The sequence below is a fragment of the Micrasema longulum genome, unplaced genomic scaffold (genome assembly GCF_059751315.1).
Source record: "Micrasema longulum isolate JH-2025_06_02 unplaced genomic scaffold, ASM5975131v1 h1tg001597l, whole genome shotgun sequence".
Lineage (NCBI taxonomy): Eukaryota > Metazoa > Arthropoda > Insecta > Trichoptera > Brachycentridae > Micrasema > Micrasema longulum.
In genome coordinates this window covers 383,560-406,730 of record NW_028278779.1, presented here as the reverse complement: position 1 = coordinate 406,730, position 23,171 = coordinate 383,560, and the positions used below count along the sequence as shown (strand labels likewise).

Sequence of the window (23,171 nt, the reverse complement as noted above, 5' to 3'; positions counted from 1 at the left end):
TGACTAACCTCTCCAAACAAGTATTTGAGAGTAGCCCAAGGAATGGGTCCCGCGGATGCCAGGCATTTGTTCAAGTAACACTCCAATATTTGAAGACAGACTGTGAAATCTGATTCGCTGAAGTCGTAGCAAATGTTCCAGCCCATCTTGTCATATTTACGTCGCTCCTAAAAATGCATTCTCAAGATAACAAACAAGAAAACATTTTTTTGTTTGGGTGTAGAAACATGCATATGGGATTATTTTGTACCTGAACTACAGCGTGGAAGAAACCCAAAACATAAACTAAAGGTTTGAACATAGGATGCCCACAATTCTCTAAAAGAGATGGCGGGATCTTGAAGTAGGTGTTTCTCAAATTCAGCTTTAATCCGTTGGGTGGCTCTGTGACAACTGAAAGTGGGAATGAGGGACGGTAAACGGTAAAGAGTTGCAGTATTAAGAATTGGCTGTACATTATTGTGAAAATACCTTTCAATGATCGCTGCAGTATTCCGATGGGGAAAGCGGGTGTCGGGTCAGTGGTCAACCAGAGTCGGAATTCAGGGTGAGGTTTCTCCATCTTCTCCAGCTCCTTCTCCAGTTCTATGAGGAAACTTACCAGCAAGTGACAGTTCTGCAGCATCAACCATTGACCGCGGGATATGGCTGTCTCGAGAAGAGACACGGCAAGCTGAAAAAGAAAGAATGACAGTTTTGTTAGGTTGCTTAGGTTACAAAAACTGTATGAATAAAACCTTTCAGAACTAAAAGAGGCAAGCATTTTATTTTTGCATTATTGTACTATTATGAGAACATATATTTTTTCAAATAATATTTTATTTAAAATATAGAAAATGATACAGAACAGATAACACACCCGCGTGCAATATGAGAACTCACCTTTTCTTGGCCTTGTCCAAGAGAGAGGTATTTGAATTTGCCTCCACCAAAACCGTGGTGGTCTGCCAACTTCATGAGGTCACTGGTCGGGTCAGATCCCGCAGAGAGAATGAATACAACGGGAGTACCGGGAGTTGTCTGATCAAAGATGCCTTCCAAACTGTACACACAAGTAAGAAATATAAAGCATCTATTCAATAATATTTTTTTGATTATCTACAGCTAGTTAGACAGGTAACTGTTTTCGGGATCGTAAAATGAAATAGTTTAAAAGGTATTACTACTTCTTTTCACGGTGACACTCTGTGGTAGAGAATGGCTTTCATCATGGCAATTATTATTTTGTCTGCAGCTGCTCTAAATAAGAATTTCGAGCTATAGTAGAACCAGTCTCTTAAGTTTTTAAGTCAGGAGATACCTTGTCTTCGTACACTGCGTTTTTCTTTAACTCTTCCTTGTGATACAGACAATTTCATACTTCTCTCCCCACATAGAGTTCCAAGTACTCTAGGTTTCTTTTCTTAATTGTATTTACTATTTATCTTTCCCTTTTCATGCATCTTAATACTTCGTTGCAAACTCTCTCTACCCAATGATATTTTGAGCATTTTTCTATAGCATGACCATATTAAATGCTTCAATTCTCTTCATGCTAGCTTGAACGAGAGTCCAGCTTTTGAGGCCATAAGGAAGCACTGAAAAGATATAGCATCGCACAATTCGCATATGCAGATTGAGGTTGAAGTCTCTATTACTAAGGAGGTCAAGCATTTTGAAAAAGCAGTTCCTTGCATCTAACTTTAATCTCCTGAGAGTGATCCTATTGATCGTTCAGCTAGAGATATAATTGTGTATGTTAGTCTCGATAAGTTACATGAATAGATTATTGTACTTAAACTACCAAAAATCACCCTTGAGGTCGTCCAACGATCTAAATTTGCCAAATATCATTATAAAATGGTTTTCTTAAAACACATAAATTTATGAAAATTTACTCTCTTTGAGAATGAAAATTTTGTATACCTCGCAAGAGAGTACTTGTACAGTATTTGGTGAAGAAACTGAGTTGAAACAATACCTGACAACTGGCGGAGTAATGAACTCCTCGCCCATGATGACGGTGATGTAATTACTGATTGCTCGGAATACTCGGTCCACGCGGAAACAGCGCAGCAACATGAGCATCCCAAAAGGAGTCAGTTTGCTTGTGTAGTCACACGGGTAATCCAAGGACTCGGGGGCGTCGTGATCAAACCACTGCGAGAAATTATGAGATAACGTAATTTATTTATAATCCGAGCATCAATTTCACTGTTTCTGGACTGGATAAAAAATACCATTTGTTGGATTTGAGGGGATTCAATTTTAATGCATCAATAGTTTACACTGACAGCATGCCGAGCTCATGTCGAGTGGCACAGTTGAAATTTTGTGTGCAAACAAGTACTTTGAAAGTAGAATAACAAGAATTGGACTCTCCCGGTGTTAGGTTTCAAGGTTATATAAGTCATGATTTTGCAATTCTGATTGAATAAAAGGTGAACAATAGTCATATAAAATTATTTATCTATGGAATTTCCTCCTCTCTTGTCAAATTTATCTTTGAGAAATATGTTTAGTTCAAGAATGGATAAGTTTTCAAAATTAAGACTTAAATATTTTATTTATGAAGTATTGTCTTTTAGTACAGACCTTTTGCCAATCAAGAGTAAAACGCGCCAGATCATCTGGCAGGTTTCTGTATTCATCTCCAAAATCGGAGCTCAACTTAATGACATCTTCCCAACCCTGCAATTTAAAATAAAAACTATGTATTTTTATGCATAAAAGATAATTTTTTTCTTCAAATATTCATTTTAATCCCTCCTGTGTTTACTATAAGATCCTAAAACCTAATTGAAGAACTTCTTCTTTTCCACATCTACTCCTAAGTGGAGCATGTGGATATCATCAGACGTCTCCAGGAGACCCTATCACCACCCGGTTTACTAGCTTTCCACGTCGATTATGTGTCTAAAATCGTCATCATCGATGGCTTTTTAGAACAGCGGGAACCCCACAGGTGTAAAGAAGAGGCTACTTAAGTTAAGGCTCTGCCGAGGCATCCACAGTACATGTCCAAGCCAGGTCCACCGCCGCACTCTTAAGACGCTCATTATAGGAGGCTACTGCATTCATTCTCAGACTTTAATGTAGTACTGAAATCGAACCACTTATTGAAAAACTGCTATCATCAAAAAGTTCAAATAAAGTTCTTCATTCCAATACTCTCTTCTTTGTACCAAATATAAAAGAAATAAGCGAGTAATTTGAAAGTTAAGATAAAATGAATATAGGAATCAATTTGGAAAAGTATGACCATACAATGACTTTGAATTTTGTCAGTTAACAGTGCAATGCCAAATAACTTTTTTGCATTCAAATTTTGCAAACTCTATTTATTCCTGAGCAATCTTGCCCAGACTAATTTACTTACATGCTTGGCATCTGCAAGTTGCATTAAATATAATGAATTTTTAAAAATGACTGCACCTGCGATGGGAGCCAGGGGGCGGGGCAGACTCTAGCGGACTTCTCCAATGATACGGACCCCTTGATGAAGAAATCTACTTCAGCTTGAGATACTATGTCTTTACTCTGCTCCAGCTTTATGGTCATTTGGAAGGAGAAAAGCAGCTTATGTCTTTCAAATATACCTGTGGACCGACAATGAAAAATACTGGATTAATTTGGACACTGTTGTGGTAAAAAAACAAAATAATTATGCTAATCTCTCCGGGACTGTGGCCATACCAATATCTTAAAATATTCCCAGAAAAATTGAATCTTTGAATTAAGAGGTTAGTATACTTCACAAGAAATCCAACAGATGGCGATAGAATCTCATTTGCGTAAGCTTAAAACTTACTGTAAAATAAATTATAGAAGTTAAGTAAACATAAAAGTTGGTTGATCAGCAGAATGATAATGTTTAATGTGACCACTTAAACCGGTCAATGCTCGGAGTAATAACGCACTACAACTGTAGATACACAGAACAAAAGCTTTGCAAATTTTTGGTTTAACAACAAACATTTAGCGGGCGATTTCGTTACTGTGTTTGCAATTCTCGACCTGAGTACATACAGCCCATTGTTTTGCTGTAAACTCAAGCTAACTTTGTGAATGATAATACTAGAATGAATTTTGTCTGTAGGGGCGGCTCTATAGCGGTAGTGGTTATTACTCGGAGACGTCAAGAATCTATGACATACAAAATGTTTAAATAAACTGTGCCTTGAGCGAGGTCTAAACTGTTTAGTGGTTAATCTTAGAGGGAAAAGATGATATGTATAATCCGTGCAATGCCGACGCATGTGCAGATATGTAGTTCGCTTGTAACGTCACTTTAAACACGTACACTGACAGAATATTGATAAGAATTTATGTGATTTAGTCAAGTTCAATGTTAGAGCATATAAAACAATACGCAAACAAAAACAATGGCAGATTTAGCATTTTAATTTAGTTCCGATGTGCAGGCTGTCATTATTGCACATATTGTCGCTTGTTTACAATACCACGTCCGACTTATTTAAAAAATTAATATTTATAGTACATGTTTTCAAAACGTAACTCTTGCGAGTGACCACTAGTGCCGATATTGACAGCCTCACCGTGCTTCCGTAGTCGTAGGGCCATCTTGTTGCAGCCATGTTGATCCGATGTTTCTAAGCTCGGCATTGCCTTCTTTAAGGAATAGGCGAATACCTCCAGGTAGGCGGAGAGCGAGTACTGGTACATGGTGTTAACAGTGGCCATGTCTGACAACACAAAGAACAAGATGGCGCCGCGCTTAGCCACGGGACGGTAGCCGTCGCGGAGGCTGTCAATATCGGCACTAGTGGTCATCGCAAGAGTCAGTTTTTCCAACACCTGTAAACAAAAATCATTTTGGAAGTAATGGTATTGTGGATATATTTATAATATTATTATTTTGGTTACCTTAACGCTCTCTCTAAAAGATTTAAAATCAGTACAAATTTACTAAGCGGCTCAACATGGCTAGCTAAATAATTTTTAAATGCTAAATGTTGACAATATGGCTAATTGTCGAATGGTCCTTTTACAATATACTCTTTTGTCATTTCCAATCATAAACAAAGAACACATAACTTTCTAAATGGACTGAATAAGTCCGTAAATAAATAAATAATAAATTAGATGACAAGAATGACTAGAACAATTCTACAAGGAATACGAACCTCCCCAGCCTTGAGTTTAGTATTCTCCAGAGTATCAATAAGGTCTACATTGTCCAGCATGTTCCCGGTAGACATGGACAATTCTCGAAGCAAAGAGTCTTCCAGCTGTTTCAGCAAACTCTTATTGGCTGATGTTTCCTTTATGAGAGATTCCCTCTGCTCTTCTAAATCAGATCTCTCTGCTCTTACTACGACACTCAGAAGCTGGTCTTCTAAACCCTGGGTTTGTGAAAACATGAGAAGAAAGAAATTGAGTGGACAGAAAAATACAACGCTGTGTTAATTTGAAACACTTAACAGTCCTCCTTAGAACAGGATATCCTAGTAAAGAGGATTCTTATATCAATTAAATATTTTTTTCTCACATAAAATAAATAAATAAACTGTCATATCTGCACATCCTAATGACACCACATCGGTATACCAATCATCTTACTCTTCGGATGCAAGTCCAAAGACTATGAAATCTTAGAAGCACCTTTTTAAATAAATATTTCAAGTCAACCACATCTCGAAAATCGAACCCTAGACCCCTTGCACAGATGAGTGATAGCAATTGTAAATATTGGATCCATGCACTGCGCAATTGTCTATCAGTTTTAAAGTTATAAAAACCTATTGTGTCTTTGCGCGCAATTATTTGAGTTCAACCCAGCGTTCCATAGAGCCTGCCTGTGAGGAGAAGCCCGAACAACAGTAAGGTTTAGACCCCAGTATAAGGTGAGTGTTTGTTGTCACTTTGTTTTGGAGTTCAGAGAATTGTTAATAAACCAATTTGCAACATTATGAAACCCGCACACCAGCGACTTGTCAATTTGAAAGTGCCCATCCTTTTGAGCGGCACATTGGCAGGGCTCAATATTATGGAGTTCATAAAAATGAAGAAGTAATTATGTATCTATGCAATTATTTCTTACCGTAAGAGTCACCATATAATTGATGACGATAGCTTTAGCATAGACCGCAGGATTCAAGTCTGGATTGGCCAACTTAGTAGTTAGGTAAAGTCTGAAGTTAGGATCATAATCCACTTCCTTGCTGCCCAACATTATAAATTTTCGCCCACTTTCAACTAAAATTAATTACATAAATAATGAAAATGCGAAAAGGAATAAATTAAATTTTCATAAACAAACACACTTTGAAATAATGATGTTTACTTTTGACATTCTTCTCAAGGAGGTTATCCATGACTGGGTCAATATAGCTGGTGACATCTTGGAAAAGAACAGGCAGACCATATTTGATAGCCATTTCCAAATGTTTGAGGAAATCTGAATCGTTAAACGTCAAAATCTAAAACAAATTTAACAATGTTCAATGTCTCAAATAATGTACAGTAAACTTATGTATGTAAATAAATAAATAAATGCTTTGAGTATGTCCAAATGTTTGTCGACAGGCTAGATTTCCTCCCTAGGGAGCTATTTAGATATGAATTTGTTGCAACAGAGGAAAAATATTTTTAAGAGGGGAATATGGAAGTCTACGCATTTACAGGTCTTATGACCTATCATTGGCTAGTTTAAGTGGGCCATTACACACTGTGTAACATTCACCATTCTGTCTATGTTTAAACATCCACTTTTCCTCAACTCTTCCATCTGTTGACTTTTGTGAAGTAAGAGTTGAAATCTTTACCATGTGGGTGAGATTAATTCGGCTGAATCAATTTTTTAAATTTTTATGCTACCTTTTATACCAGCTAGTTTAATCAACAATGATTTGAGTATTTTATTTGGGGAATCAACAGTTCTACATACATATTTATAGTAAACAAACAGATATAGTGTTATAAACTCAGAACTAATAACAGATTTCCACAAAGTTAGTAAAGAAAATATATTACATATAAAATAAATACATGTAAGTTTATACATATAAAAATGTTATTTTCATGTACTCGTAAATATTTTTCAATAATCAAAGAATATTTTTTTTTAAGAACAGTAAGTTATTGTAAATTGGGCAGGATTAGAACAAGGATGCTTGAAGAGAGGATAAGGAGGGGAAGGGAGATGTACATACATATTTATTATTATAATGTCTACTAAGTTACATAATTAATTTTTAGTGTAAATTTTAAATCTGACAGAGTGTTTGTGTAATCTATGTCTTTAAATTTTGTATTATACACAGAAAAAGTCCTAAGAAAAAAAGCATTTTTAACATACAATTTTTTTGCTTATTGGTACATGAAACAGGTGGTACCGTCTACAAATCCTGGCTGGCACATGTATTGTTATTAAACTAAGTAGTTCTGTACAGTCAACTATTCCTGTCATAATTTTGTGAAGCAGTAGTTGGTCCGCACACACTCTGCGGTATTGTAGAGAAGTGATTCCATGGTAGGTGGAGGCAGTGAGTATGATACATAAGAAATACCGGTTTTGTATTTTAGGTACTTTATAAATTTGTATGTTCAAATTTAACAATAAGAACAAGAAATATACCCTAAAGCTGAAAACGGTTAACTAATCTCACACCCAAATACAAAAGTAAGTATTGTACCTTAACATTATTTTTTTCCTCCTTCTTCTTGATCCAGTTGAGTGCCTGAGTTTGAGGATCGATGCAAAGGGGGAAATGTGAGGAACGGATTGTTAAAATACCATTCTGAATGGACAGTTCATCCGGAGGCAAGCCTTCAGAATTCCACCTAAAAAATTAATAATTTCATTGCATGAAAAAAACATATTTTCAATCAAATCTTCATATTTATTTAAGACTTAGTCCATTAAAAAAATGGCAAACACATATCCTTGTAATACATACAGGCACAATTGAAATAAAATACAAATAGAGAAAATTAAAGCTAGGACAAAAAATAAATAAATAATTAGTATCTCAAGACAAGATCTGGTCTATCTTTGTGATTGATATCAAATATTTTTATAAACATTAAAAAAAAACATGTTTATTTACAGCGATACTTAGTAAGCAACTACCACTTAGTTATGCTGGAATAAATTATTAACAAAAGTAAAATAAAAAAATATCTGCCTTCTTATGATTAACCTAAACATTTCAATTTAGAGGCCCATTTTCAACGAGTTGTAAATTACTCACTATTCGAAAATGGGAATCAAGTTGAGAAGGAGTGGAGTTTGAACCTTGAATCTCTGATCCGTGAGTTTGCAACACTGGCCACGGGCCACAACCTGATTCTCATATTGCTATCATTAACGCAATCATCGACAACATTATTTTGATTTTCAAAAAACAAAAAATCTGATGATTATTGCTTCGCCTTATTGGGGTATTTTCAAACTAATGTGAAGATTAAGTAGACTGATGTTATTAAAAAAGAAGTTCTCTTCTTCGACTTTTTCTAGGACTGCGTCCTGTTGTTGCTCAGAGCCTGTTCCTGGGATGCGGACATCCAACTGTCCTGCCATCTTTTTTATGGTCTTCCGGGGACTGGTATTTTCAGATTAGTTTAAATACCCTCACATGGTGAAACACTTATACCCGTATGCAGAGACAAAACTTAAGGTGAGGAAAGTACATTCTAATCTCAAATGCGAAGAATAACCCGAAGGTGGAGACAATAGAATGTACTTTCCTTACCTTAAGTTTTGTCTTTGCATACGGGTATTATTGTCTGATTTTCTCTTTTTAAAAAATACAATAAACAATATCAGAAGACTCAAATCAGTGTTTGATTTAAATATTAAGACTATAATATGGATATCTACAAAATAAACAATATTATTGTCAGTATTATTGATATTGTAAATTGTTTACAGTACCACGAAGGCGGCACAACTACAGTGGTGAATCAATTTGGTGATCTCAATGGGGCTCGAACCCGGAATTTTCTGTGCATTAAGCCAAGCATCTTAACCACGGAGAAACTTTCACTTTTAAATTTATTTCAACAGAGAGGGAAAACATTTTTGAGAAGGGAATATGGAAGTCTAGGCGTTTGTTTACAAGGCTTATGACCTGTCATTGGCTGGATTAAGTGGCCACTTTACACACTGTGTAACATTCACCATTCTGCCCATGTTTGAACATCCACATTTCCTCAACTCTTCCATCTATTGACTTTTGTGAAGAAAACTTTCACTTGGCTAAATAGTACTGTTATAAGGAAAAACATTAACTTGCTCAGTGCTGTATCAATGCAAAGACCTACAGCTTATTAATTAGGATAATTGGTTACCCGCTGATCTCCACATCGTCGGTGAGGTTGGCTTCAATCCGGTAGGGGTTTGTGAGTGGAACCTCACGCTGCCTGATGTCGCGACACCAATCCTCGTACAGCATACGCATGCGGAACTCGTAGGAGAAGGGGCCTGCGTAGGTGAGGAAGGCGGCCGACACCAGGCAGTTACCGATGAGGCGAGTCCTCTCCTCATGCAGACCCTCCAACTCGGACATCCACCTGAATTTTATCAATAATTCACTAGTAAGTTTTATAATAATGCAACTTAATTTGATTATTTATCTTCCGTCATTCCTTCATTGCTGTGATCAACACCCAACTCAAACTAAATATCTAGCTTATAAAAAGCGGGACAATGAGCTTGCTAAGGTTATAACAACAAACTAATCAAGATTGTGGAAATGAGCCAGTCTAGATTGTAAAAATGAGCTGGTCAAGATAAGAAAAATGAGGCAATCAGCTTATCAAGATGGTGGAAATGAGCAAGATTGTGAAAATGAGCTAATCAAAATTATGACAGCAAACTAATCAGCTAGTTAAGATGGTGAAAATGAGCTAGTTAAGATTATGAAAATGAGCTAACATAGGTTATAACAAGTTGATAAAGATTGTGAAAATGAGCTTATAAAGATTATAATAACAAGTTAATCAAAATTGTACAAATGAACTTGTCAAGATTGTGAAAATGAGCTAATCAAGATTTTAATAACAAGCTAATCGAGATTGTAAAAATGAGCTCGTCAAGATTGTGAAAATGAGCTAATGAATATTATGATTTTTTTATTTAAAAAAAAAAAAGAAATATTTGCGTTCTTATGATTTACTCAAATATTTAATTTTGATGGCCATTTTCAATGAGTTCTAAATAACTCACTATTAGAAAATGGGAATCAAGTTGGGGTAGAGTGGGATTGGAACCACGGACCTTTGGTCCGTGAGTCCGAGATACTAGCCACAGGACCACAACCCGATTTTTAAATGACGATGATGACAAACTTATAAAGGTTGCATAAATGATAATATTAGCAAATCTCCATTATTTTTATTAGCTCAGTAGGCACAAGGTCACTGACCTGGTGCTCTCCGAGCCGAGTCCTCCCATGAGCTTGTCAGCCGCCACCAGCCTCCTCATCATCAGGTCCGTCTCCTCTTGTAGCGCCAGGCGCGCCCTCATGGCATCTTCATACTTATCATTGAGGGCATTCAGCTGGGCCTCAATTTTCGCAATTTGGTTATTCAGGTTGTTGAGATATGCCATTGCCTATAACAAATATGTTACATATCATAAGCATGAAACATCGCTGTAAAATAATCAACTCTTAATATCTTCTAAAGTAATATTTATATAGAAATTTCAATGGCTCATTAGCATTAAGTTTAATTTGATCCTTACAATTTATTTCATGTACTGTATGTTTTCTGAATGAGGAAGTTCAATGCTACGGAAAATTGGTTATAACCAATGTTTCCTTCGTTGTAAAAATTAGAGCATTTAATTTTACTGTAAAATTTCTCAAAAATGTATGAAAAAATAAATCAAAAATGAACTACTTTGTAACGTCGCAAGATTATAAATAATGAAAGAGTTTTACCTACCATTAAAACTCGTATTATGTTGCCTCTCTTATCCAGAATATGTTTATGTGAGATAGCATCTCCTTTCCGGCCGGCGTTTCCTAGTTCCTACCCGCCTCTTAATTCCGTCCTTTTTCTATGGCAACCCTTTTTGTCTCTCATGTTGGTATTACAGCTGTCACTGGCAGGGAATCTATTCCTTTGTTTCAATTGACGTCGAATTTCCGTCGCGTTACCACCTACCTGTTGCGTCTTGTTTTGTTTGTGTTTTTTTTGAAATATTTTCAAAAAGTTAAACAATTTAAACCGTCCCAATAGAAATGTCCTCCAAAAATGTCGAAAAACCGCCGGTTGTCGGAGAAAAGCGGCGAAATCGATCGCGCTCTGCCTCAAGTGCCTATAGTGATGGAATGTCAAGTGGAACGTCTAAGAACAAAGGAGGACAAAGGAAGCAGAGGACGCGATCATCTCGAAAGATGATTAAGAGGTTGTCCAAGCAATTGGACAATCTCCAAAATTTTATTTTTAGAGATAGAAATGAACTACTTTGTAACGTCGCAAGATTATAAATAATGTTATGTTGTTGTGGAAACCGGCAACAGATTTCCGGTTTCCGGAGTAGCCAATGTTTTATTTGTTTTGATGTTTCATCATCGTTCCCTTTCCGCACCTAATGGTGCATAGGGCACTGCATTAGTACACCAATCGCAGCGTATCTTGATCATTTTTGTTACATGAAGGTGAGATGATCAGTGTGAAAACACCCATTGATATAAATATTTCATATCAACCATGTCGGGAATCGAACCCGAGACCTCTTGCATGGCAGGCTAACGCGCTGACCATTACACCACGAGGCTGACATGGTGTTTAGCGGGTGCAAATAATTTGTTTTTTAAGGGTTCAACTTTTAAATGTCAAAAACACTCACAAACTTGAACTCGTGGCTTTGCGGGCAGTAATTTCGAAGTTTCGGTGGAGATTTTTAAAATTACAAAAATTATAGCGATGATAATACGAGTATGATAAATAAAACTAAATGGTTTTTTTAGCTTAGTTTGATAGTCTATTAATAAATAAAAAAAACCACTGAGCTTCCACAGAAATATTTACCCGTAAATATTTAAACGTCTATATTCCATTTATATACTCACAGCATTGAAGTCTCTCTCCAATTGTTCCACTTTGTCTTGCTTGGGTTTGACATCCTTATACACGGCACAGTAACCAAGAACTGCATACACAAATTTCAGCAGGCCATAGCCTGCCTTGCTGACGCTTTCCATCGTCTCCAGTTTCTTGGAAGTCTGTAAAATATTAACAAAATTGGTAACCCCTAACACTAATGAAATTTTTCACTTCTTTTTTTCTGAAAAAAAGTAAAAATAAAATCTACAAATGGTCCGTCAGTTAAGGCCTGCAGGGTCGATTGACTGAGGCCCGGAAGGCCAAATAACTGGAGTTTGAAGAGCTGTTACCTGCTAGCGAGTACTAATACTTCAAAGTTTTTTTTTTTTTTTTTAAATAAAAATAAATATTTGCGTTCTTACGATATACCCAAATATTTCATTTTGAGGGCCATTTTCAACGAGTTGTAAATAACTCACTATTAGAAAATGGGAATCAAGTTGGGGTAGAGTGGGATTCGAACCACAGACCTTTGGTCTGTGAGTCCGAGACACTAGCCACAGGACCACAACCCGATTTAAATTAGTTATTCCATCCTTTTATACATTTATGTATGGATTGAAATAATTTATCATTGAATAATAAATACTTATTGGGCACAAAAAAGTATTTTATCGGAGATCAGAAATAAATCACCAACATAAAAAGTTGTGAGTTTACTTATGTGTCACATTGTTGCTGAGTATGGAGTAAAAGAGTACCGAATATATGACTGTCTCACACACTCTTAATGTCTCACTTTTGATACTATCGGTATATTTGCGAGCGAGAGAGACAATTTCACACGTCACGCAGGCCAGTAGCCAAGTTGCCAGTACCATTGTAAGTAGCTCTCGGGGCTTCATTAGAGGTAGTCCCCTTGCTCGTGTTATGAGCGTCACTCTATGGGTTTTTCATGATTTTAGCAATTAGATTGAAAATTTTATCCTTTTGACTTCACCTATAGTTGACTGAAGTAATCGTCTATGAATTTTCAATTTTAAATCCCTAATTTTTGCATGTGCATTGATTACACCGCACCGGGACGCGGGGATTTTTGGCACAATAAGGTAAGGGTTAATTATTGCATTATCATATTTAACAACACGATGAACATTCACCAGAGAATCGGTTGGTGCGTACCTTGAGATGTGCCTTGACGTTCTTGACTTGCGTCGGCGTAATGAGGTTGCAGTTCATCTCTTGCAGCTTGCGCAGGAAGGAGGGGTCACTCATCATGGCCTTGGCAGACTTCCAGCTGACCTCCTTCAGCCCCCAGATGATGACCACACACTCGCACACTACCTGCACGGCCTCGGGGGGAGTGGCAAAAGACCTCAAAGGAAAAAAAGATAGCAAACCACGATACACATTCAAACATTCATGTGAGAAAGAGATATACATAATTCCTTAGTTCATATTTATTTTCTGTAAATTATGTAATAGATGAATGTTTGTAAGCAAAATTAATGTATACATTTGTTGCAACAGAGAGGGAAAACATTTTTGAGAAGGGAATATGGGAGTCTAGGCATTTACAGGGCTTACGACCTGTGATTGGCTGGTTTAAGTAGTCACTTTACACACTGTGTAACATTCCCCATTTTGCCTATGTTTAAACATCCACATTTCCTCAACTCTTCCATCTGTTGACTTTTGTGAGGTGAAGCAGCTGAAACCTCAATTATGTGGGTGAGATTCATCCGGTTGAAACAAATCACCTACTAGGCAACGCCTGAAAACAATTTCCCTGTAAATGCCTAGACTCCCATATCCCTTCCCAAAAATGTTTTCCCTGTCTGTTGCAACAAATTCAAATATGAACAACTCCCTAGGGAGGAAGTCCAGCCACACTCAAACATTGCTGAAAACTAATGTACCTGATTTCAGTGATGTCCGATTTATCAAGGTCCTCGAGCGCCAGCCTGGCGGCCTCGAGGGCGGGGAGGGCGGAGGATAGAGCCTCCTCAGCGTCAGCCTTCTCCACGGATATGATCTTATTCTGTTCCTCTATCTCTTTACTCTTCTCCGACGCCACAGTCTTTTTCTCCATGGCTACTTTCGTTGCTAGAAACCAGACAAGGAAAGTATGATTCACCAAACTAACAAATGCAGTTGGACATTCCGGCGTTCCTCGTAACCTTATATGAAACAGTTTTGATCCCAGTCATTACCTTTGGATATCTCCACGAGTAGTTTCTCACAGTTGTCTGTCTGCTCGGCGACAATGACCTTCTGCACCTCCAACTTGGAGTTTAAGATGCCCAGTTCAACGTTGGCTTCGGCGATTTTGGAGAGACCGCCTTCGAGACGTTCACACTAAACATTTACAAAACATTTATCATTAATTCTATATCACTCAAATTACATACATTAATATTATTATTATAAATCAAATTTCTCTTTTGAAATTTTGTATTACTACTAAAATCGCTTTAATGAAATTTTATCGACTTCTCTTGGTTAAAAATCTTCTCCTTATATTGTTTTTTCAAATTTGAAAGATTACTTGCTATACTTTTTATTCCTTCTTTATTTTTTCTTTTTTCTCTGCTGCCATTGGCATGTTTTTATACTTTTAAACTACTTTTAATTACTTATATTATATATGTTAATAAAATCAATATATTGCTGCTCTTACTATAATGTGTCATTAATTTTGAAGATGTTTTTTAAATTGACCTAAATTTAAATTTACTGTGTTATATTTCACTTAAAGATTCTTCTCATCGTTTCTTTGAATCCCTTAAAATAAATATGTGTTTATGTTTTTCCTTTTTTAAAAAAAATGTTATTACTATTTTATTTTATTTTTACATCTGAGCATGTTTTTCATTCTTTATTTCCATTCTTAATTTTTAATTACTCTTACAAATTTTCTTAATTTTTAATATTATTTCCATTTGTAAATACTCACTACAAACTACAAACCTTAAAATATATTTTTTTCACTTAAATTTTAATTTTTAAACAACTTTCATTTATGTTTTCTTTTTCCTTCTCTTTTTTATACTTTCATAATTAACCTTACATATAATTGCTTTTTAATATGGAAACTTCACTGGTCCATTAGAATTAAGTCTAATTGTGTAAAATATTAAACTTTGTAACTGTACTGTATGTTTCCTGAATAAAAGAAAATAAATAAAAATAAATAAAATAAAAATAAAACCTAAAGATGAAATAAATTTAAATCAGATTTATTTAGGTATAATTTAAAATTTACATTTGAAGCACTAAATTCGTAGTTATTCATTATAATAAAAAAATAACAAAACGACTTTGCTTTAAACCATTTTTTTTTTCTACTGACCGGTTTTAAAGCTACACAAATTTCTTTATCAAGGTATAATTAACTAATTAATTCTATCCTATTTTATTTTAACAGTCATTACTAAATATTACATTGATACATCGAGATCATATCCATCTCACTTCACACTTCCCATCTAAGAACAACATGACAAAAAGACTTGACTTATTTTTTTTTTTTTTTTTTTAAATATATTTGGACCCCTGTATTTAGTAGCCTTATGTGTCATGTACAAGGCTAAGGTACTCGGAAAAAAATTTGTTTGTCTTGGAAATGGGATTTTTGATCACTGATTTTGGTTTATTACCTTTATGAGTCCAATCACCATTGTTGCAAAGTTCAAGAACAATGGCGCGTGATAACTACTTTTTACTACAGTGTGGATATCTGTCAAGGATATTCCATCTTTCCTGCATTCTGCTTCAAGATTATGGCGTTGCAAACTGAAAAATGGGCACTGAAATAACAGATGTTCTATACTCTGTGAAGAAATATCATCGCATGGACAATAGTCATCCTTCCTTAATTTAAACCTATATAGATAACTTCTCATAGCTCCGTGTCCGGTAAAAATTTGGGTCGTTTCGAAAGTACTTTGGTGATGATGACGGAAGTCACTTGACTTATTAGCTCCATATGTATCGACGTAATATAGTAATCACTGTTAAAATAAAATAGGATAAGATTCGTTAGTTGAGTATACCTTGATAAAGAAGCTTGTGTAGCTTTGAAACCGGCCGATAGAAAAAAAAGTGCTTAAAAACAACAATGTTTTGAGTATGTCCAAATGTTTGCAGACAGGCTGGATTTCCTCTCTAGGGAGTCATTCAGATGTAAATTTGTTGCAACAGAGAGGAAAAACATTTTTGAGAAGGAAATATGGAAGTCTAGGCGTTTACAGGGCTTATGGCCTGTCAATGGCTGGTTTAAGTGGCCACTTTACACACTGTGTAACTTTCACCATTCTGCCAATGTTTAAACATCCAAATTTCCTCGATTCTTCCATCCGTTGACTTTCGTGAAGTAAAATAGCTGAAACATTTATCATGCGGGTGAGATTCATCCGGCTGAACCGATTCACCTACTAGGCAACGCCTGAAAACAATCTTCTAATTTTCATGCTTCTCCTTATACCAGATAGTTAATTCAACAATGTTTTGAGTATGTCCAAATGCTTGCAGACTGGCTGGATTTCCTCCCTGGGGAGTTATTGCTGAAGTTAACAGATGGAAGAGTCGAGAAAATGTGGATGTTTAAACAATGTTACACAGTGTGTAAAGTGGCCACTTAAACCAGCCAATGACAGGTTATAAGCCCTGTAAATGCCTAGACTTCCATTATCCCTTCATTCAGAATGTTTACCCTCTCCGTTGCAACAAATTTAGGGTTAAAAACAAAGTTATCATTGTATTATTCATAATTACCAATGCAACAATATAGTTGTCCTTCTCCTCCAATAGTTTGACGTAGCAAGTGATGAAGTCGATGTAGTGTTTGGGCGTCACATAGTTCATTCTCCTCAGTTGCAATTTGAAGTCCAGCGTGTAGCCTGTCACCGAGGAGTGCACGTGCACTACGTGCTCGACGATGTGTCGCATGAAGCGCTCGGGAATATACGCCACCTGCAATAAATAATAGATGGCTTCAGTCAAAAACTTAGGTATTATCATTCATAAGCATTTAGGGTGGCACGATCAGGCTAACGAAGTTAGTCGTAAACTTTATAGCAGTTTGCACTCACTTAAAAGATTACGGAATTTCTCGCCAATTAATGTTAAGCAAAACATTAGTCCAGAGCTTACTTCTTCCACTCCTTGACTATGCAGATGTATGTTATCCAGATGCTATCTCTGAATTACTTGATAAGTTGGAACGATTGCAGAATGTTTGTACACGTTATATCTTTGATCTTGGCAAATTCGAGCACATAACCGAATATCGCACGCAACTACACTGGCTCAGTATCAGGCATAGAAGAAACATTAACATTATTTTATTTTATTAGGGAAATCAACAGTTCTACATACATATTTTTAGTAAACAAACAGATATAGTGTATAAACTCAGAACTAATAACAGATTTCCACATAGTATACAAAGTTAGTAAAGAAAATATATATTACATATCAAATAAATACATACAATTTATTCATATAAAAATGTTATTTTCAAGTACTCAATAATCAAAGATTTTTTAAATATTAATTTTAAGAACATTAAGTTACTGTAAATTGGGCGGGATAAGGACAAAAATGCTTGAAGAGAGGATAAGGAGGGGGGGGGGGAGATGTACATATTTATTATTATTATGGATGTGTGAAATACCATATTATGTTCAAAAAATAAATGTAAAAGAAACTTGTACCGTGAACTTTGGAAAAAATAAAAATAATAGCAGCGATACCAAGTTCTACTTACTAGTGTCCACGAGCGGTCTTTAGGCCCTGCGAAACCTGGGCAATGTGACCACTGACATTACCATCGATGTCATAGCAGATAGTGAGAGGAGGTCCAGCACTGAATAACGGGACCCACCCAGCTAAAAGCAGGCGACCTCTACAGAAAGCCCAGCGGAGAAGGCAACGCAAGAAGAAAAATAATATGTTTACCATCTTCTCGTTGTAATTTTCGTAGCCGATTTCAACTAGTGATATATAACCGGGCCAGAAAATGATAATCAATACGCAGAATCAAGAGTACGCTACCACAGAACTACAGTAAATAATTTGTCTTTTTAATTATAAAATAAATTAAACACTTACATCCGATAGGAAGATGTTGGCCACGGCGTGCAATGCCTGCTTGGGCCACGGATAGATCCAGTCTATGGTGGTGTTGTTCACTAAGCCCGGGAAGGAACGGCAACGGTTCCTCAAGAGATCTCCGGACGGCGACATGGACAGTACGACGTGCAGGTTGCTGGCGCACTCGTTACAGAAGTATGCCCATATCGCATCCCTGTAATGTTATTTAATGGCTCGTGATGGGTATTTAAAACATTTAAAAGTGACTGAAAGGAAAACCGGGAAAGGTCACCTTTATCGTGGACAACCTTTCTGCATTTAATATTATACCAGTCTATTTATTATAGGAGCAAAAAATTCATAAACATTTCTAGTATACCCACGAACAGGCCATGCCTTTGTGGGATTTTTTTGTTTACATTCTTACTGTTAATATGTATTTCATTGCTATGTAATTATTCTTTATTTTTTTAAATACTCTGTTTGACCTCTTACGCATATTGTAAAAAAAAATTATAATAATAAATAAAAAATTTAGTAGGCAATCCTTACATGCACTGATTAGGTTATGAAATTGTATGTTGTGGAAGAAATAGTTGAAACAAGAGGGAGGGGATGAAGGGAGGGGCGTGTGTTTTATAGGTATGGTAGACATTGAAAAGTCGGTAAGTGGTTATACAGGGTGTTCTTTAAGCCCTGTCACATCCGAAACCACAATGATCAGAATGAGCAAGAAGACAAATTAGCATATTGAAAAAAAATTTAGAACAAGGAAAATTAAAAAAATTTAAAAAAAACAAATGGTTGCTTACTTCTGCAGGGAAGAAGTGAGGGGAGCGCGGCGCAGTATGAGGTTCCACCCCTCCCCCTCCTTGTTTCTCCCCTGCAGAAGTAAGCAACCATTTGCTTTTTTTGATATTTTATTTTTAAAAAAAATTTTCGTTCTAAAAAAATATTTTAATGCGCCAATATGTCTTCTTTCTCATACTGATCATCGAGGTTTCGGATGTGGCAGGGTTTAATGAACACCTTGTATACAAATATTTTATGACATTTAGTAAAATGTTTGACCACAAAGTTAATACTTTAAATATTAATAAAAAAACTTGATCGACTGCCGGGCTGATGTACTACTGTGGTCTGTTCAGAACTCTCCATTTTGGCCCTGCGAGTACTTCACGGGCAGGATCTGGCCCGTGTGCCCCCAATTCCCAGTAGCTTTTTGACTTTCCAATTTAAAAGAGATATCTTAATTTGTATTAATAATTATAAGTCCGAAAATGCCCTGTAGAGAGAGAACGCGCTGCTAATTGGTAAAAATAGAAGATTAGCGAGTATTTTATAGTGGATCGACTGACCTTCCCGCGGAGTAACCGGCTTCTGTAGCCGCCCCCCTCACGGTGCTGATGATGCCGTCCTTCTCCTCGTCGGTGAAGAGTGCCGGGATCATTCCAATCATCAGAATGTTGTTCACCAGCTCCAGGAAACCCTCTTCCACTACCTAGACAAAGATGCACAGCATGAAATAATAAAAAAATCTCGATTTCACGGAATAAAAAAGCATAAAAATGGTTTATAAATTGCATAGTGAATCAAATGCTAACACCTAATAAATTTCCTAAATACGCCAAATGGAACTCGGCACCTACAGTTCATTTAAATACTGAATAAACTTTTCTTATATGTGCGTGACAGAACATTTTCAAATAAAAATATTGTTTGCCAACAAACACAAATGAAATTCGTATGTTTACTTGGTTCACCGACAGGCACTACTAACACATTGACAAAGGTTTATTAAACATTCAAATGTACTGTACACTACACATCAGAGGCAAAATAAAACCTATATACCCGTACATACATGAAAATTTTCTAAATTATAATAAAGTATCAAAGCGTGACGGAATATTACATGTGGGTGATTTTAATTTTTAGTTTGGTAGACCTGTGAGTGCGAAAATATGAAAGCTGTTTTCTTCCGATCACAACCCAGCATCGTGTACAGTCGCTTCATATCTTCCTTGAAGGTGTTCTCGTTATATCCTCGGGCGAGGGCAATTTCGAAGGTCTGACAATCTAAAAGTATGATAAGAATTGTTAATAGTAACGAAATGTTCAAACAGTTGCACACGGCTTGTGAAATTCAAAGGAAGAACAGATATACCAGTGTACCCTGAAGATGACTCCTGCAATGGTAGCCGAAACGTCGGAACAAATCCAACACACACTGTCTCACCCAAAAAAGAAACATATTGATGGTAGTCTAGGTTGGTTTTGGAACTAGAATGGTATGGGAAATGGGTTTGGGAGAATTAAAAAAAAAAGACAGTTAGGTTAGGGCAGTGGTGGCCAGCATTTTGTATACCATGCGCAATTTTTTTCACAGACAAGGTCAGATGAGCCATACAACTCGAACTTTTAAAAACTTTTGAAAGCCGAAAAATTAAAAATATGGACTCAGTTAAGGCGCCTATTTTAAAATAATGGCCACAAGGATACAATGCGCCACTTCTGATCGTTCAATGCGCCACGTTTAGCACATGCGCCACGGTTCGACCACCACTGGGTTAGGGGTGAAATGGAAACAAAACAATTAATATGGGAAAAACTTTATTTACTGGCAGCAAAAGCGGAGAGCTTGATCACTGACTGCTTGCCGCTGCTTCCCACTCCAACCACAAGGAGATGTCCGCGGTCCATGCGCAGGACTCGGTGGACGCGCGTCAGGTGCTCCAGGCAGTCCTCGAACAGCACGAGCGGCATCTTGTGACCGCGCTCGTTATACTCTTCCAAGATCTGATAGTCAATCAACATTTTACCATAATAAAATAATATCTTGTATCCATAAAATTATTTTCCACAAATTTGGTTTAATCAGCATTTATAAATGAAAATTGGTAACCTCTTGAAACAGCGAGAAGATGGCTTCATAATCCAGCATATCCTCGTAAAACCTCGGCTCATCTTCGTTCAGCGCATTCCTGTAGTCGCCAAAGAGCAGCGGATCTCTCAGGGCGTACTCCTCGGTTGTCAAGGGCCTCGCGATACCTTCGTCTTCCTCTTCTTGTTCCTCCTCTTCCTCGACGTCTTGAAGAGCAGCAGCGGTGGGTTCCACAACCTGGGTATTTGAAGGATGAGCGGAACCTACAAAATAAATTTTGTATGTGGTAAACAAAGACTCGCAAGGGTGAGACTACTATTTGTATTCAGTGAGACATCGGCTCCCCTCGTGCAGAAGTTTAGCGATCATTTAAAAATTTTAGCGAAAAGCTTCTTCGCGTTTTTTTTACTTATGCAGGTATACAATAAAGAAGCAAGTTGTACGGTGTGGTGTAGAATAAAATATTAATAATTAGATAACCTTCTTCTTCTTCTCCTGCAGGACCCTCGTCTGATTCCACAACCTTTTCCACAGGAAAGAATTTGGCTATTTGAGAGGCTATGTGTGTCCTCATCAACTGCTGATCCTGGGAAGTTGAAAAAAATAAATTAATCTCTTTGAAATATATTTATTTTGGTCCTCAAAAGAAAGAACACAGTAAAATGTCCAAGCAAGTGCTTCAACCAATATTAATTCTAAATAAAAAAATAAAAAATGAGTGACTTGCGAAAAATGTAAATTATTTTTTCAACACTGTACAGTCCTCCTTAGAATTTGATGGTTTCGCTTGTGAGTAGGACTGTCGAATTAATTTTGTATACTTTAAAACAATTTTTTATACTGTGCTAAAACTCAAAAAAATGTACGTTTTAATTTCTGATTAGATTATATATTTTTTTTTGTTTTGTTATATTTGTTTTTTCCATTCATACATTTTATAATTATATTTCAAATATTTGGTTTTTATTTTAACATTTTAATTTATATTTGACAACAAAGTTCTGATTTTACACGCAGAATATACTTAGCTAGTCAGGACTATAAACGAACCGCATATTATTATAATGTAAACCAAATTAAATGTAGTAAATATACATTTTCATTTGTTCTACAGATGAGTTTGTTGGTTAGCGAAAGTGTGAACAGCGAGTTAGTTACATCAATATTGATGAGCCGGTCGCAGATGACGCGTGCAAACTCGTTCCTCCACACGCGCACCATGAACTTGACCTCGGGGAAGTATCTGGGGTGCGTGAGGCACATGCCGGCCGTGATACGGGACAAGTCACGCAGGTTGAAGATGTAGTGAAACTTGGATGGGGTGGGGGGCAACTCCACTATTATTATCTGGAAAGACATCAATATTGAGAAGTTGCTCACAAATGAATCGTCGGTTGGCTGGTAAAATAAAATACATTCAGTACAGATTTATTGTAAAGTGACTTTATGTCACTTAGTTTTATATTTTTCAATAACCTTTTGCATGATAAAATACATTGCATATTGGTACTTAGTACATGCAGATAATTAAAAAATAAAACTATTTTGTAAAATTACAATAAATGTTTGCAAATATTCCACATTCTAAATTTCAAATGCAGATAAATTTCTTATTTTCCCGCAATGTTGACACTGAGGATAGTATTCAACATTTTTCAAACCACATTTTATTTCACAAATAATTGGCAATTTTTTTATGAATGAGGAACTTCATCCCTACGGGAAATTGGATACAAAAAATGTTTTCTTATGCGGGGTAAAAATTAGAGCATTAAATTGTATGCCAAAGTTTCTTGAAAATGTACAGAAAAAATAATACAAAATATTTTGATAAAAACGCACTACTTTAAATGACGTCACTGGTTCATCTGAATCAACCTATGATCTGAGAGCTATGGAAGATTTCCGGTCTGCTTGTCGCTTCTGGACCAATAGGAAGAACTGAATGAGAATAAGCGGAAATGAACCTCTGACGTCACACGCGGAGTTATTTCAGAAATACAAAACTTTAAAAAATCGTAGCGCCAATAATACGATATGTAAAAATTAAAAAAAAAAATTTTTGACTTAGTTTAACAGTCTATTAACAAATAAAAAAATTGAAAAAAACCACTGAACTTCCTCATTGAAAGACTGTGTGAATTGAGAGAGTTGTATCGATGTAATCTGTAGCTAACTCGGTCAATAATTA

General features: G+C 36.2%; 1 protein-coding gene across 1 annotated transcript in view; it reads right to left on the bottom strand.

The window, feature by feature from the left end:
• The window catches only part of Dhc98D (Dynein heavy chain at 89D), an 86,743-nt gene that overhangs the window by 6,000 nt on the left and 57,572 nt on the right, over positions 1-23,171 (bottom strand). Inside the window, exons 49-74 of the mRNA XM_088236720.1 lie at positions 22,139-22,327; positions 21,461-21,566; positions 21,002-21,243; positions 20,718-20,895; positions 20,045-20,175; positions 19,455-19,597; positions 18,115-18,310; positions 16,777-16,974; positions 14,214-14,358; positions 13,920-14,106; positions 13,183-13,375; positions 12,027-12,179; positions 10,371-10,558; positions 9,295-9,516; positions 7,638-7,785; positions 6,287-6,422; positions 6,044-6,198; positions 5,127-5,345; positions 4,544-4,797; positions 3,415-3,601; positions 2,575-2,670; positions 1,961-2,139; positions 883-1,042; positions 472-673; positions 251-393; positions 9-167 (exon numbers count right to left, since the gene is read on the bottom strand). Of these exons, the coding sequence (XP_088092846.1) occupies positions 9-167; positions 251-393; positions 472-673; positions 883-1,042; positions 1,961-2,139; positions 2,575-2,670; positions 3,415-3,601; positions 4,544-4,797; positions 5,127-5,345; positions 6,044-6,198; positions 6,287-6,422; positions 7,638-7,785; positions 9,295-9,516; positions 10,371-10,558; positions 12,027-12,179; positions 13,183-13,375; positions 13,920-14,106; positions 14,214-14,358; positions 16,777-16,974; positions 18,115-18,310; positions 19,455-19,597; positions 20,045-20,175; positions 20,718-20,895; positions 21,002-21,243; positions 21,461-21,566; positions 22,139-22,327 (4,509 nt within the window). The remainder of the gene's footprint in view (positions 1-8; positions 168-250; positions 394-471; positions 674-882; positions 1,043-1,960; positions 2,140-2,574; positions 2,671-3,414; positions 3,602-4,543; positions 4,798-5,126; positions 5,346-6,043; positions 6,199-6,286; positions 6,423-7,637; positions 7,786-9,294; positions 9,517-10,370; positions 10,559-12,026; positions 12,180-13,182; positions 13,376-13,919; positions 14,107-14,213; positions 14,359-16,776; positions 16,975-18,114; positions 18,311-19,454; positions 19,598-20,044; positions 20,176-20,717; positions 20,896-21,001; positions 21,244-21,460; positions 21,567-22,138; positions 22,328-23,171) is intronic.